Genomic DNA, 13,840 nt, shown 5'->3' with positions numbered 1-13,840 from the left:
TCAATATATCCAAAATATTAACATTTTAACATGCAATTAATATGAAAAATATATGAGATATTTTACCTTCTCTTATTTTGTACCAAGTCTTCACAAGCTGATACCTCTTTTATGCTGTGGTACATCTTAGTTCGTACTGGCCATACTACAAGTACTCAGTAGCCACAGATCTAGACTTAGATGTGTCTTACTCTTTTTTTCCCTGTTTCCATTCTCATCAATTTGTGACTGTTAGTTTTGCCTACTTTCATAGACTTTACTCTCTTTTCTGCTACTTCCAACTCAACGTGTACATACAGTAGCTTATTGTTGGATTCGCCTTGAATTTTGTCCTAAGCTATTTTCTCTTCTAAAACCAATTACTATTTGTCAGTACAGGGCTGGCATCCTGGAAGAGGGCCCTCAAGGAGACTGTTGTCTGAGAAACAGGCCTCTCTCTAGGATGTTTCCATCTCTCCCATTTAAGTAGAGGCTTTTTAAAGGAAGGTGTATTAGTCCATCTTGCATATTGCGAATAGTGACTTTTAAATTTCAGAAATGAGTGGGATCTGTGAGAAAGAATGAGAATGAATGTTGTCCTAATATATTGGAAAGTAAAATAACTCTTGCGTATGATAGCCTTGTCTTCACAAAATGCTCTTTGAAAAGTGGACCGAATTTTAGAAGACAAAACAATTTCCATTGTTATGCTGCTAAATTACTTTCTATTTCTACAAGAAATAACCACTTAATCCTAGAAACACACATACAATCTAATAAAAATAACTTCAAAGTAACTCTATTTAATGATTTCAATTTCTCATTGTAGAAAAATCTGGACAGTTGACAAATATCATAGTGCCGTTATTTAAAATTATGAAATTTTAAAGTAAAAACTTTCAGCATGTTGATATGCATTGGTATATTTTATTTTTGCTAGAAACTGAGGCGAAGAAGATGTTCATCGTTTACTTACAGCCTATTAATGTCAGAAACAAAGAAACGAGAAAAATAGAAATTCATTTTGATTTGCAATTCAACATATCAGAAGCCTCCATTAAAGCTTTAGGAGAAGACAAACAGATGGTAGGTTTAATTATTTTTATTTATTTGACTGTGTTTTAGTATGTTTTCTTGTCTCTTAAATTTCCATGTTGGGTTTTTTAAAGTTGAAATATAATTGATATATATAACATTATACAGTCATGTGCCGCATGTTTTAGTCAATGACAAACTGTGTGTATCATGGTGGTCCATGAGATGATAATGGAGCTAAAAAAATTCCCGTCACCTAGTGACATCACAGTCTCATAATGTCGTAGTGCAAAGCATTACTCATGTGTTGGTGATGCTGGCGTAAACAAACCTGCACAGCCAGTTGTATTAAAGTACATACAATTATGTACAGTACAGGATACTGATAATGATAATAAACAACTATGTTATTGATTTATATATTTACTATATTTTTATCATTACTTTAGAGTATACACTACTTATTTAAAAAGTTTGCTATAAAACGGTATGCTGTGTTTTGCTGGCAGCAGTCTCATATCTCTGGTGTTGACCACACCTTTTGGTTGCATCGTTTCGTTTTCTCCTGTGTTTGTTTTAATTTTGTGTTGTTTTGTGTGGTAACATGCTGTACAAGTTTGCAGCCTAGGAGCAACAGGCTATGCCACACAGCCTAGGTGTGTAGTGGGCTGTACCACCTAGGTTTGTGTGAATATACTCCATAATGTTCACACAGTGACAAAATCACCTAGCAATGCATTTCTGAGAACATAGCCCTGTCATTAAGTGGTGCATGACTGTATTAGTTTCAGGTGTACAAAATAATGATTCAATATTTGTATATATAACAAAATGATCACCACAGTAAGTCTAGTTAACAGCCATTGACATACTTAACAATTCTTTTTTTTTGTGATGAGAACTTTTAATTTACTTTCTTAGCCACTTTTAAATATGCAGTTTCTGTCTATTTCTCCCTTTAGATCTGTTAACATTTGCTTTATATATGTAGGTACTGCTATGTTACGTGCATAAATATTTAAATATTTATATCCTGTTGTTGGATTGACTCCTTTATCATTAATGTAATGATCTTTTTCATCTCTTATTACAGTTTTAGTCTTAAAATCTATTTTGTCAGATATAAATATAGCTACCCCAGCTTTCTTTTGGTTTCCATTTGCATGGAATATATTTTCCATCCCTTCACTTTCAGTCTGTGCGTGTCCTTACATTTGAAGTGAGTCTGTTTTAGGCAGCCTATAGATGGGTCTTCTGTTTGTTTGTTTTTTCCATTTAGACCTCTGTGTCTTTTGATTGGAGAATTGAATTCATTTACATTTAAAGTAATTATGAATAGGTATACACTAATCACCATTTTGTTCATTGTTTTCTAGTTGTTTTGTACTTCCTCTGCTGCCTTTTTCTTCTGTTGCTCTGTTTCTGTGTGATTTTGTGATTTCCTGTAGTGGTTAGATTCCTTTTTCTTTCTTCCTTCCTTCCTTCCTTCCTTCCTTCCTTCCTTCCTTCCTTCCTTCCTTCCTTCCTCCTTCCCTCCCTCCTTCCCTCCCTCCCTCCCTCCCTCCCTCCCTCCCTCCCTCCCTCCCTTTCTCTCTCTCTCTCTCTTTCTTTCTTTCTTTTTTTTATCTCCTGTAGGTTTTTGCTGTGTAGTTACCATGAGACTTACATAAAACAATAACAGTTTATTTTAAGTTGATAATTTGAATTTGATTACATTTTAAAGCTGTACATTTTTACTTGCCCTCCATGTTTTATTTTTTTGAATTTACATCTCTTTAGCTTAAGTATCCTTTAACAAAGTATTGTAGTAATAGTTATTTTTACTACTTTTGTCTTTTAACTTTCATACGAGCTTTATAAGTAATTAACCCACTACCTTATAATATTAGATTATTCTGAATTTTATTATATATTTACCTTTACCAGTGAAATTTATAGTTTCACATATTTCCCTGTTACTAATTAGCACCCTTTCATTTAAGCTTAAAGAAGTCCCTTTAACAGTTTTTTGTAAGGACAGTTTAGTAGTGATGAACTCCTTTAGCTTTTACTTGTCTAGAATACTATCTGTCCAACTCTGAATGACAGCTTTGCTGGGCAGGGTATTCTTGGGTGGAAGTATTTAAATTCAGCGCTTTGAATATATTGTGTTACACCCTTGGCCTGCAAAATTTTTGTTGAGAAAACTGATAGTCTTATGAAGTTTCTCTTGTATGTAACAAGTTTTTCTCTTGCTGCTTTAAAAATTTTATTCTTGTCTTTAACTTTTGATACTTTAATTATAATGTGTCTTAGTGTGAATCTCTTCGGATTCTGTTTTTTTTGAACCTCTTTGGGCTTCCTAGATCTGGATGTCTGTTTCCTCCTCCAGGTTAGGGAAGTTGTCAGCCATTATTTCTTCAAATAAACTTTCTGTCCCTGTCTCTCTTCTCCTTCTGGGACCCCTATAATGTGAATGTTTGTTCACCTGATGTTGTCCCATAAGACCCTTATTCTGTCCTCACTTTTTTCATTTTACTGCTCTGATTGGGTGAGTTTTACTGCCCTGCCCTGTCTTCAAGTTCACTGTTTCTTTCTTGTGTTTCATCTAGTCTGATGTTGAACCCCTTAGTATATCTTTTGGGGGGTTAGTTATTGTGTTCTTAAGTTCTATGACTTCTATTTAGCACTTTCTTATATTTCCTAAGTCTTTGTTGAAGTTCTTACTGTATTCATACATTATTGCCCCAAGTTTGGTAAGCATTTTTATGACTATTATTTTGAACTGTTTACCAGGTAAATCACTTATCTCCTTTTCATTAAGGTCTTTTTCGGAGGTTTATTTTGTTTTCATTTGGAACACATCCTTTGTTTCTTCATTTTCCTTGACTCTCTGTGTTAGTTTCTATGCATTACATAAAACAGCCACCTCTCCCTATCTGAAGGAGTGGTCTCATAAGGAGATGAAACTTATTGCTCAACCCTGTCCTAGCTCTTGGTTGTGTCTCAATCCTTTGTGACTATCTGAGCAACTTCTTTTAATTTTAGTGACTCCCAGTATTTGAGGTTATGCCAAGAGCTGTCAGTGTCCTAAAGGGGAGGATCTCAGTCAGCATCTAGATTCAGGGTGATTGGAAACCAGACTGTCAGGCACCAGCTTTTAAAGTATGCAAATATGTACAGTCTGGTGGTATTGTGAGTGCAAGCCCCTCTGTCCACGAGAGCCAGGTGATCTAGAGGTGTCCCCTGAATGGCAGCCACAAAAATTGAAGTGCCTAGTGACAGTATGAACTCCTTTCTGGGAGATATTGGTGAGCTATAGTGAGGCAGAGGGTGAGTACAAAATTGGCATCCACTCGCTTTTGTTTTGGAGTAGCCCCTAGACATGTGGCCAACCAGAAATCTGCCCCTCTGGCCAGAGCTTTAGGACAAACAAACAGGCCTTTTTCAAAGGCAGACCAGGGGTATGTTTTAGTCTGCTGTGTGTGCTGTGCCCTGGAGGTGGTAGCCAGCCAAGAACTCAAGTTGTTATGGGGCACAGGACTGGAAGCCCTGCTGGCCTTCAGAACCAGACAATCAAGGGGTGTACCCTGGGTGGCAGCCACCAAAACTGAGGCACCAGATGCATGTACACGCTGCCCTCTGGGAGATTCTGGTCCTCTGGAGCATAGAAGAGGGGGAGTGTGCAGATAGCACCTGCCCTCCAAGGTCTCTGGAGAGGCTTACAGTCGGCCCTACGAAGATAAGCGAATAGGCCTCTTTCACAGGAAGGCAGTACATCTCAGTGTTGTATCTCTGCTGTGTCCTGAGGATCATAGATGGTTAAGAACTCTTTTTTTCATTGGTTACAGTCCTGAGGGACCCATAAGTTTAAGCCCCACTGGGCACCAGAGCCAGGCAATTTAGATGTATCCCCTGTGTGGCAGCTGCAAAAATCAGGGAACAAGATGAGGATACAAACTCCTTTTCAGGAGACATTGGCAAGCTAGAGAAGGCAAAGGAAGAGTGTAAGGTGGTGCTTTCTGGCCTCTGTCCCCAGAGAGTATTATGTAAGGCCCCTAGATGTATGTTAAGTTAGATGCCTGCCTCTGAGACTGATGCCTTAAGATAAGCAAGTAAGCCTCTTTTACAGAAAGAATGTACACTTTCCAGTTGGTTGCCTCCATGTTGGGCCCTGGGGCAGGTGAGTCCACATGTACAAGCCCTCTAAGAGCTGTTTCTCAGTTTGTTATGGCCTTGTGGGTCTCCTGGATTCAAGCCCTGCTTGTTTTCAAAGCTATTAATAGATTTTGGGGGGCTTATCTCTCAGGTGCAGGTCTTAAAAGTTGGAGTACCAGATGTGGGGTTCAAACCCTTTGCTCCTCAGGGAGAAATTTGGGGTTCTGAGTTTCTTCCCAATTTTGGGTTGCCATGCTGGTGGTGGGGTTGATGTCCGATTGTGTCTCAACATCTGCCTGCTTCGATGTGAGTTTTTCTTTTTCACCTGATGTGTAGGAATCATTCAGCTAGATTTAGGGCTTTTTTCCCAGAGGAAATTATACTATATACAGCTGAAGATTGGTGTGTCTGTGGGAGGAGGTGAGTTCAGCATCTTCCTACCTTGCCATCTTGAACCAGAACTCCTTGTTGGGTTTTGATGTGAATGTTTAATCCAGCAGAAGGATTGATCTTTTACACGCCATGTAATAAGAGTTGAGAATTCTGAGTTCTAATCCTAGTTCTTCCTTTTCACGTGTCATTGTCGTAATTATGTAGGACACAAAGCCTCTTTGTGCCTTGAAAGGTTTTATTTTATTTATTTTGAACAGTTGAAAATTTTTCTAGGATATTATCACCTCCTCACCACATTCTTCCAGAAGCTCTGAGGATACTTGCTGTGGACTCCTTGGCCCTTGCTTATCACTAAGCTCTTTGAGGATGAAGGGAATCAGGAGCAATAGGGTCTCTGGGAGTTTTTCAACAATTCTGTCTACTGGTCTTATCTTGTGGAACTGAGGATTAAAACCAGAATGTATGTACGGCACCTAACATCCTGCCTAGCAAATAGAGATATTCTGCCCCTTTCTCCTTTTCTTATATTTGATTACCTGGACACATACAGAAGCGTGATGGGAGTGTAATGATTTTTTAAAAAAACAAGCATACCAAAGATTATTCTTCCAGATAATTGGTCTCCTGGGGAAGCTGCATACTTATCCCAACAATTCTGATGCTATTGAAAACATTTTAGTAAGTTTTCCTTTGATTTTTCCCTTAGTAACTTTGCAACACTGATTATCTTTGAGAGTGGCCAATCTTCTCCTGAGGGTGGATATTAATTTATTGGAACAACCAACAGTCATTTGGCGCCAAGTCTAATAAACAAAGAGCCTGATATCTTACTATTCAGTGGAAATGCTTTTCTTTGGAGGAGTTAAGTGGCTCCAAAAGAATTTCAAAAGAGGGTTTCAAAGGCGCCATAATTAAATACATATTTTTTTCTGCAGCAAACAAAGACAGTTGATAGTTCACCTGAAAAATTGCAACTGAGTGATACACAACAAGGTCAGATTTTTAAATCTATCATAAATAAGACTTGAGTGGTATATTTATATGTAAATACTTAGTTGAGAAGCTTAACAATTTCTGTTTTTAATTTTCACCATTAGAAGTTACTTCAGAACACGAGTATTCTTCAGATTTACAAGAACCATCAGTAAAAATTCCAGTTTCTCAATTAAATGACAAATCCAGGTAAGTGATTTTCAAAACTAATAAATCCTGTAGATTGCTTGTGACGTGACTAGTTAATGTACAAGTCAACTGTCCAGGTTTCCCCATTTCCTGCATCTGGCCATGCCCCACACAAGGAGAGAGCATTGTGTGCAGTTTTCTATAGAATGATTTGAGCAGTACTGGAATGTTCTGACCTACGGGTCTCTACTATTACACCCACAGGGTTATCTTTGGTGATGTCTTTTTCTGCAGCGGAACACTGAATATCCCCAGCCAGCAAACATTTATCACTGGCATTAATTTATTTGCCACTTCCATGTAGGTCTCTGAAGAATAGGTCCTAGGACAAGTGATTTTTTTTTTAATGACTTTGAGATATAATTGAAATAAAATAAACTGTACATATTTAAAGTGTATAATTTGATGAGTTTTGATGTGTCTACAACCAGGAACCATCACCACAAACAAATAATGACCATATCCGTCATTACCAGGAATTTCCTCCTGCCCCTTTAAAAAATCCCATTCTCCTGCCCATCTTCACCCCCCCCCCAACAACAATCACTGATCATTTGCTTTCTTATTATTGAGTTACAAGAGTTCCTTATATATTATGCATACAAGTCCTTTGTCAGATATGTGTTTTGTATATGCTTTCTTCCTATTTGTAACTTATTTATTTTTATAACAGTGTCTTTTTTTGGGGGGAAGGGGAACAGGACTTTATTGGGGAACAGTGTGTAGGCCAGTAGCGCTTATGAACATGGATGTCAAACATTTAACAAAATTTTAGCAAATCAAATATAACAATATAAAAAAAAATTATTCCAGGACAGCAAGTTTGATTAAACAGTAAAAAAAATCAGGTAATTTATTATGTTAGGAAACAAAAACAAAAATGTTATCTTAGTCAATATAGAAAAAAATATTTGACAAAATTCAATATCTGTTCCTGATTAAAAATTCTCAGGAAGCTAGGTATAAAAAGGAACTTCCTTAATTTATTAATGGGCAACTATGAAAAACCTACTGCTAATAATGTACTTAATGATGAAAGACGGAATGCATTTCTCTACAATCAGGTATGAGGCAAGAATATCTGCTCCAATACTTCAATTTGGCATTGTAATTGAATGTCTAGCTGGTGCAGTAAGGCAAGAAAAAGAACTAAAAAGCATTCAGATCAGAAAGAGAGAAGAAAAACTGTATTTGTAGGTGATATAATCATCTACCGTTTCCCCCCGAAAATAAGACCTAGCTGGACTTATGGATGTGTCTTTTGGAGCAAAAATTAATATAAAACCTGGTATTATATATGTTATATTATGTGCTGTCTTATTTTACTATAATTTTTGCTCCAAAAGCCATTAGAGCTGATTGTCTGGCTAGGTCTTATTTTTGGGGAAACACGGTAAGTAGAAAATTCAGTGAAATCTACAAAAGACTACTAGAACTAGTGAGTACAATTTTAAATGTTTAATTATATTTTTTAAATTGTGCTAAAGTACATATAACATAAAATTTACCATCTTTATTAGAATATCTAAAGTTAGAAAGACTGTACCAAGTTGGTGAGAATGTGGAGCAACTGAAACTCTTATACATTGCTGGTAGTTTCTTAAAATGTTAAGTATACACATATTATGGCCAGCTATTCTTATCATAGGTATTTACTCAAGAGAAATGATAGCATATGTCCACACAAAGGGATGTACATTAATGTTTTTAGTAGCTTTATTTGTAACAAGCTGGAAACAGCCCAAACTGGAAACCCAAATGTCCACCAATAGATGAATGGATAAATACATTTTGTTATATCCACACAATGAAAGCCACTCAGAAATAAAAAATAATTAACTATTAATATATACAACATGAATGAATCTCCAAATAATCATGCCAAGTGAAAGAAACCAGACCCTTCCCCACCCCCGAAAAAAAAGACTACATATTGTATGATTTCATTTACATGAAGTACTAGAAACCGCAAACTAATCTAGAGACAGAAAGTAGATCAATGGTTGCCTGGAAATGGGAGTGCGTTAGCTGTTTCATTCTCTTTTTTTATTGTGATAAGAACACTTAACATGAGCTCTACTCTCTTAACAAAATTCTAAGTGCACAATATAGTATTGTTAACTATAGGCACAATGTTATACAACAAATCTCTAGAACTTGTTTATCTTACATAATTGAAGCTTTATAACTGTTCAATAGCAACTCCACATTTTCCCCTTTCTTCCGTGCCTGGAAGTCACCATTCTATTCTCCCTTTCTATGAGTTTGACTATTTTAAATGCCTTATATAAGTGGAATCATGCAGTATTTGTCCTTCTGTGGCTGGCATATTTCACTTAGCATGATGTCATCCAAGCTCATCCATGTTGTTTTGTATTGCAGGATTTCCTTCTTTTTAAAGGCTGACTAGTATTCCTTTGTATGTATATGCCACATTTTGTTTATCCATTCATCCATCAATGGGCATTTAGATTGTTTCCATATCTTGGCTATTGTAAATAATACTGCAGTGAACATGGGAGTGAAAATTTCCCTTCAAGATCCTGATTTGAATTCCATTGGATATATGGGATTACTATATCATATAGTAGTTCTATTTTTAACTTTTTGAAGAATTTCCATACTCTTTTCCATAGCAGCTACACCCTTTTACATTCTTGTGAACAGTGAGCAAGTTTTCCAATTTCTCCACATGTTCATCAACACTTAGATTACGTTTTTTTAATAATAACAAACCACAAAAGGGGTCAATACCCAAAATATATAAGGAACTCCTACAATTCAGCAGCCAAAATTTAAAAAATCACCTTATTAAAAAAATGGAGAAAGGATTTGAATAGACATTTCTCCAAAGAAGACATACAAATGGCCAACAGGTACACGAAAAGATAGCTGCTCAACATCATTGGCCATCAGGGAAGCTATTTTTTATAGCACCCCAGTGGATTCTGAGGTAGAGGCAGACAGGAAGCACTGCTCTGCAGCTTTGCCACAGCTTGATGCTTCCTTGATCTCACCCTGCCTTCCTCTTTATGGGCCTGACAGAGACGGGTTCAACAAAGCTTTGATTTGTTTTAAATAACCAGTTGTTGTCAGGCACAGGATCTATGGAAATGTAAGGTAAGATGTTTGTCTGCCAGATGGGGTACTTCCCATGTGCTGGGCTCACATCAGACAAAGAGCACATGAAGGCAAAAAAAGTTAGGGCTGTGAAGTGAGGGAAGGAGAAGGTGATGGCTTACGTTCCATTAATTTGCTATTTTCTTTTAGGAAAGATTCTGCTTTCAAGGGTGACAGAAATCAAGAAACAAGAATGTCGGTAATGAACTAACTTTTGTTTGTGGGCAATACTTCCCAAATTTTAGTGATTTGCATACCATCTTCAAAATTTGTCATCACTCTGCTCTTTATCTCTATTTTTCTCAAATTTATTTTGAACTTATTTTAAAAGGAATTATTTCACTTTTTTCAATAGTTTAACATTTTTTTCAGTTACAGTATACATACAATATTATATTAATTTCAGGTGTACAACATAGTGATTAGACATTTATATAACTTATGAGGTCATCTCCCAGTAAATCTAGTACCCATCTGTCACCATACATAGTTATTACAATATCATTGACTATATTATGCTGTACTTTACCTCCCCATGACTATTTTATAACTACCAATTTGTATTTCTTAATCCCTTCTCCTTTTTCATCCATCCCCCTAACCACCCTCCCATCTGGCAATCGTCAAAATGTTCTCTGTATCTATGAATTTGTTTGTTTATTTATTTTGTTTTTTAGGTTCCACATATAAGTGAAATCGTATGTATTTGTCTTTCTCTATCCAACTTACTCCACTCAGCATAATACCCTCTATGTACATCCATGTTGTTGCAGATGGCAAGATTTCATTCTTTTTTATGGCTGAATAATATTCCATTGTGTATATGTACCACCTCTTCTTCATCTATTCCTCCATTGATGGACACCCAGGTTGCCTCCGTATCTTGGCTCCATATTGTAAATAATGCTGCAATGAACATATGAATACACATGTCCCTTCAAAGTCGTGTTTTGGGTTTCTTAGGGTAAATACCCAGGAGTGGGATTACTGGGTCCTTCTTTGACTCTTGTTATAGTTTTTGTTTTCAAGTCTGGTATAACTATTGCTTCTCCATATTTTTTTGCTTGTTTGTTTCCATTTTCATGAAATATCTTTTTCCCATCTCTTTACTTTCCAGTCTGGTTGTGTCTTTCAATTGAAGTGAGTCTCTTGTAGGCAGCATATGTAAGGGTCTTGTTTTTCTATCCATTCAGATACCCTAAGTCATTTGATTGGAGCATTTAATCCACTTACACTTAAAATAATTGTTGATAGATATATACGAGTAGTTATTGCCATTTTATTCATATTTTTCATCTTTTTTTTCCTTCTTTTTAAAGAAGTCCCTTTAACATTGCTTGTAATACTAGTTTGGTGGTGATGAACTCCTTCAGCTTTTCCTTGTCTGGAAAGCACTTTATCTGTTCTTCAATTCTAAATGATAGCTTTGCTGGGTAGAGAAATCTTGGTTGTAGGTCCTTGCTTTTCATCACTTTGAATATTTTATGCCAATTCTTTCTGACCTGCAAAGTTTCTGTTGAGAAATCAGCTCATGGTCTTATGGGGGCTCTCTCAAAGGTCTAACTGCTTTTTTATTGCTGCTTTTAAGATTTTTTCTTTGTTTTTAACCTTTGGCATTTTAATTATAATATGTCTTGATATGGGCCTCTTTGGTTCATCTTGTATGGGACTCTCTGAGCTTCCTGGACTTGTATATCTATTTCCTTCACCAGGTTAGAGAAGTTTCCCATCATTATTTCTTCAAATAGGTTTTCAGTTCCTTGCTGTCTCTCTTCTCCTTCTGGTACCCCTATGATGCGAATGTTGGTATGCTTGATGCTCATTATTATCATTATTATTTTGGATTCTTTTTTCTTTTTGCTGTTCTGATTGGGTGTTTTATGTTACCTTATCTTCTAAATTGCTGATTTGATCCTCTGCTTCATCTAATCTGTTGATTCCCTCTAATGTATCCTTTATTTTAGTTATTGTGTTCTTCATTTCTTTATTTCTTTTTTTTTTAAGATTTTTTTTTTTTTAATTGGGGAAGGCGAACAGGACTTTATTGGGGAACAGTGTGTACTTCAGGACTTTTTTTTTTTCCCCCCAACTCAAGTTGTTGTCCTTTTAATCTTAGTTGTGGAGGGTTCTGTTCAGCTTCAAGTTGTTGTCCTTTCAGTCTTAGTTGTGGAAGGCGCAGCTCAGCTCCTGGTCCAGTTGCCGTTTTCTAGTTGCAGGGGGCACAGCCCACCATCCCTTGCAATGGTGGCAACCTTTTGGTTGAGAGGACATGCTCCAACCAACTGAGCCATCTGGCAGCTCAGTGGCAGCTCAGCTCAAGGTGCCGTGTTCAATCTTAGTTGCAGGGGGCGCTGCCCACCATCCCTTGCGGGAGTTGAGGAATTGAACTGGCAACCTTGTGGTTGAGAGCCCATGCTCCAACCAACAACTGAACCATCCGGGAGGCAGCTCAGCTCAAGGTGCCATGTTCAATCTTAGTTGCAGGGGGCAGAGCCCATCATCCCTTGCGGGACTTGAGGAATTGAACTGGCAACCTTGTGGTTGAGAGCCCATTGGCCCATTTGGGAATCGAACCGGCAGCTTTCGGAGTTAGGCGCCTGGAGCTCTAATCGCCTGAGCCACCGGGCCAGCCCTTGTGTTCTTTATTTCTGACGGGTTCTTTGTTTTCTATCACCATTTTTATGTTTCTTATCTCTTTGTTCAAGTTCTCCCTGAGATCATTGAGCATCCTTATAACCAGTGTTTGGAACTCTGAGTCTGGTAGATTGCTTGTCTTCATTTTGTTTAGTTCTTTTTCTGGAGCTTCTCTCTGTTCTTTCATTTGGGACATGTATCTTTCTTTGTCTCCCCATTTTGACTGCTTCTCTGTATTTGTTTCTATATAGTAGGTAGAGCTGGTATGTCTCCTGATCTTAGTACAGTGGCCTTATGTAGTAGGTGTGCTGTGAGGCCCAGTGGTACAGCCTCCCTGGTCATGTGACCCAGGTGCTTCAGGTGTGTCCCTTGTGTGGGTTGTGTGTGCCCTCCTGTTGTAGTTGAGTCTTGGTTGCTGTTTGCATGTCAGTGGGAGGATTTGACCCTCAGGCTGATTGGTTGTGAAGACTGGACATGACTACAGTGGAGGGGCTATCGTGCAGGGGCTGAACCTATGGAGCAGGATTTGCTTTAGCAGGGCTCTTGTCTGGTGCCTGCTCAGTCTGCCCTTTGGCTGTGTCATCTATGGAGGCAATTGGATGGTATTCCAGCTCAATCTGAAGCCAGCCACCAGGTGTGCCACCTTCAAGGCCTCCTGGAATGAGCCAAAAAGCAATATGCAAATGGCCACCATCCACATGGAGTTGGGTGGTACCTGGGGAGACCAATCCTTGAACTGAGGCCAGCTGTCACTAGTGCCAGGCTTGGGGCTGCTTAGCAAGAGGTAGGGGACACACTGATGCTAGATGCCCCTTGTTTGGGGTTCATGAACCTTTGAGAAATTTTATGAAAGTCTGCTGCATGAACCACGATGAGCCATTTGTATGGAAAAGCCACTGGAAGAAGCTTGGGTAGCCTCGCAAGTTGGGTGGGTTGGGGGTGTCTCAGGGAATCACCAGGGTGAGACAACCATTGTTAGCCAGGTTGATGGAGACTCAGATATGGTGGCTGCCTATGTCTGCACACTGGGAAGGAGGAGGGCTCAACAAAGGAATAGTGGCTTCTACCACCACTTCTGTCTGGGAGAAAGCTGCCCCTCCAGCCTTCACCATGAAGCCAGATAATTCAGTTGCACCCCATAGATCCCTGGTGCCTTTCCAGCTGCTGCCCCAGTGCTGGAGCGCAGAGTGAGTGAATCCATCAGTGAGTAAGTCCATGTGTGGGTCCTTTAAGAGGAATGTTTGGGATTCTAGCCACCCTCTGTCTTACTCAGCCACAATCTCTGCTGGTTTTCACAGCCAGAAGTTATGGGGACTTTTCTTCCTGTTACTGGAATCCAGAGCTGGATAGCCAGGTGTGG

General features: G+C 38.3%; 1 protein-coding gene across 1 annotated transcript in view; it reads left to right on the top strand.

Moving 5' to 3' along the window:
* SYCP2L (synaptonemal complex protein 2 like) overlaps positions 1 to 13,840 on the top strand; it is a 74,823-nt gene that overhangs the window by 26,178 nt on the left and 34,805 nt on the right. Inside the window, exons 15-18 of the mRNA XM_074337065.2 lie at positions 920 to 1,065; positions 6,480 to 6,537; positions 6,642 to 6,726; positions 9,997 to 10,045. Of these exons, the coding sequence (XP_074193166.2) occupies positions 920 to 1,065; positions 6,480 to 6,537; positions 6,642 to 6,726; positions 9,997 to 10,045 (338 nt within the window). The remainder of the gene's footprint in view (positions 1 to 919; positions 1,066 to 6,479; positions 6,538 to 6,641; positions 6,727 to 9,996; positions 10,046 to 13,840) is intronic.

This window comes from Rhinolophus sinicus, chromosome 14 (genome assembly GCF_057876585.1).
Source record: "Rhinolophus sinicus isolate RSI-liver-muscle chromosome 14, RSI-T2T, whole genome shotgun sequence".
Lineage (NCBI taxonomy): Eukaryota > Metazoa > Chordata > Mammalia > Chiroptera > Rhinolophidae > Rhinolophus > Rhinolophus sinicus.
The sequence above is the reverse complement of the archived record's forward strand: the minus strand, read 5'-3'. Positions and strand labels throughout refer to the sequence as shown.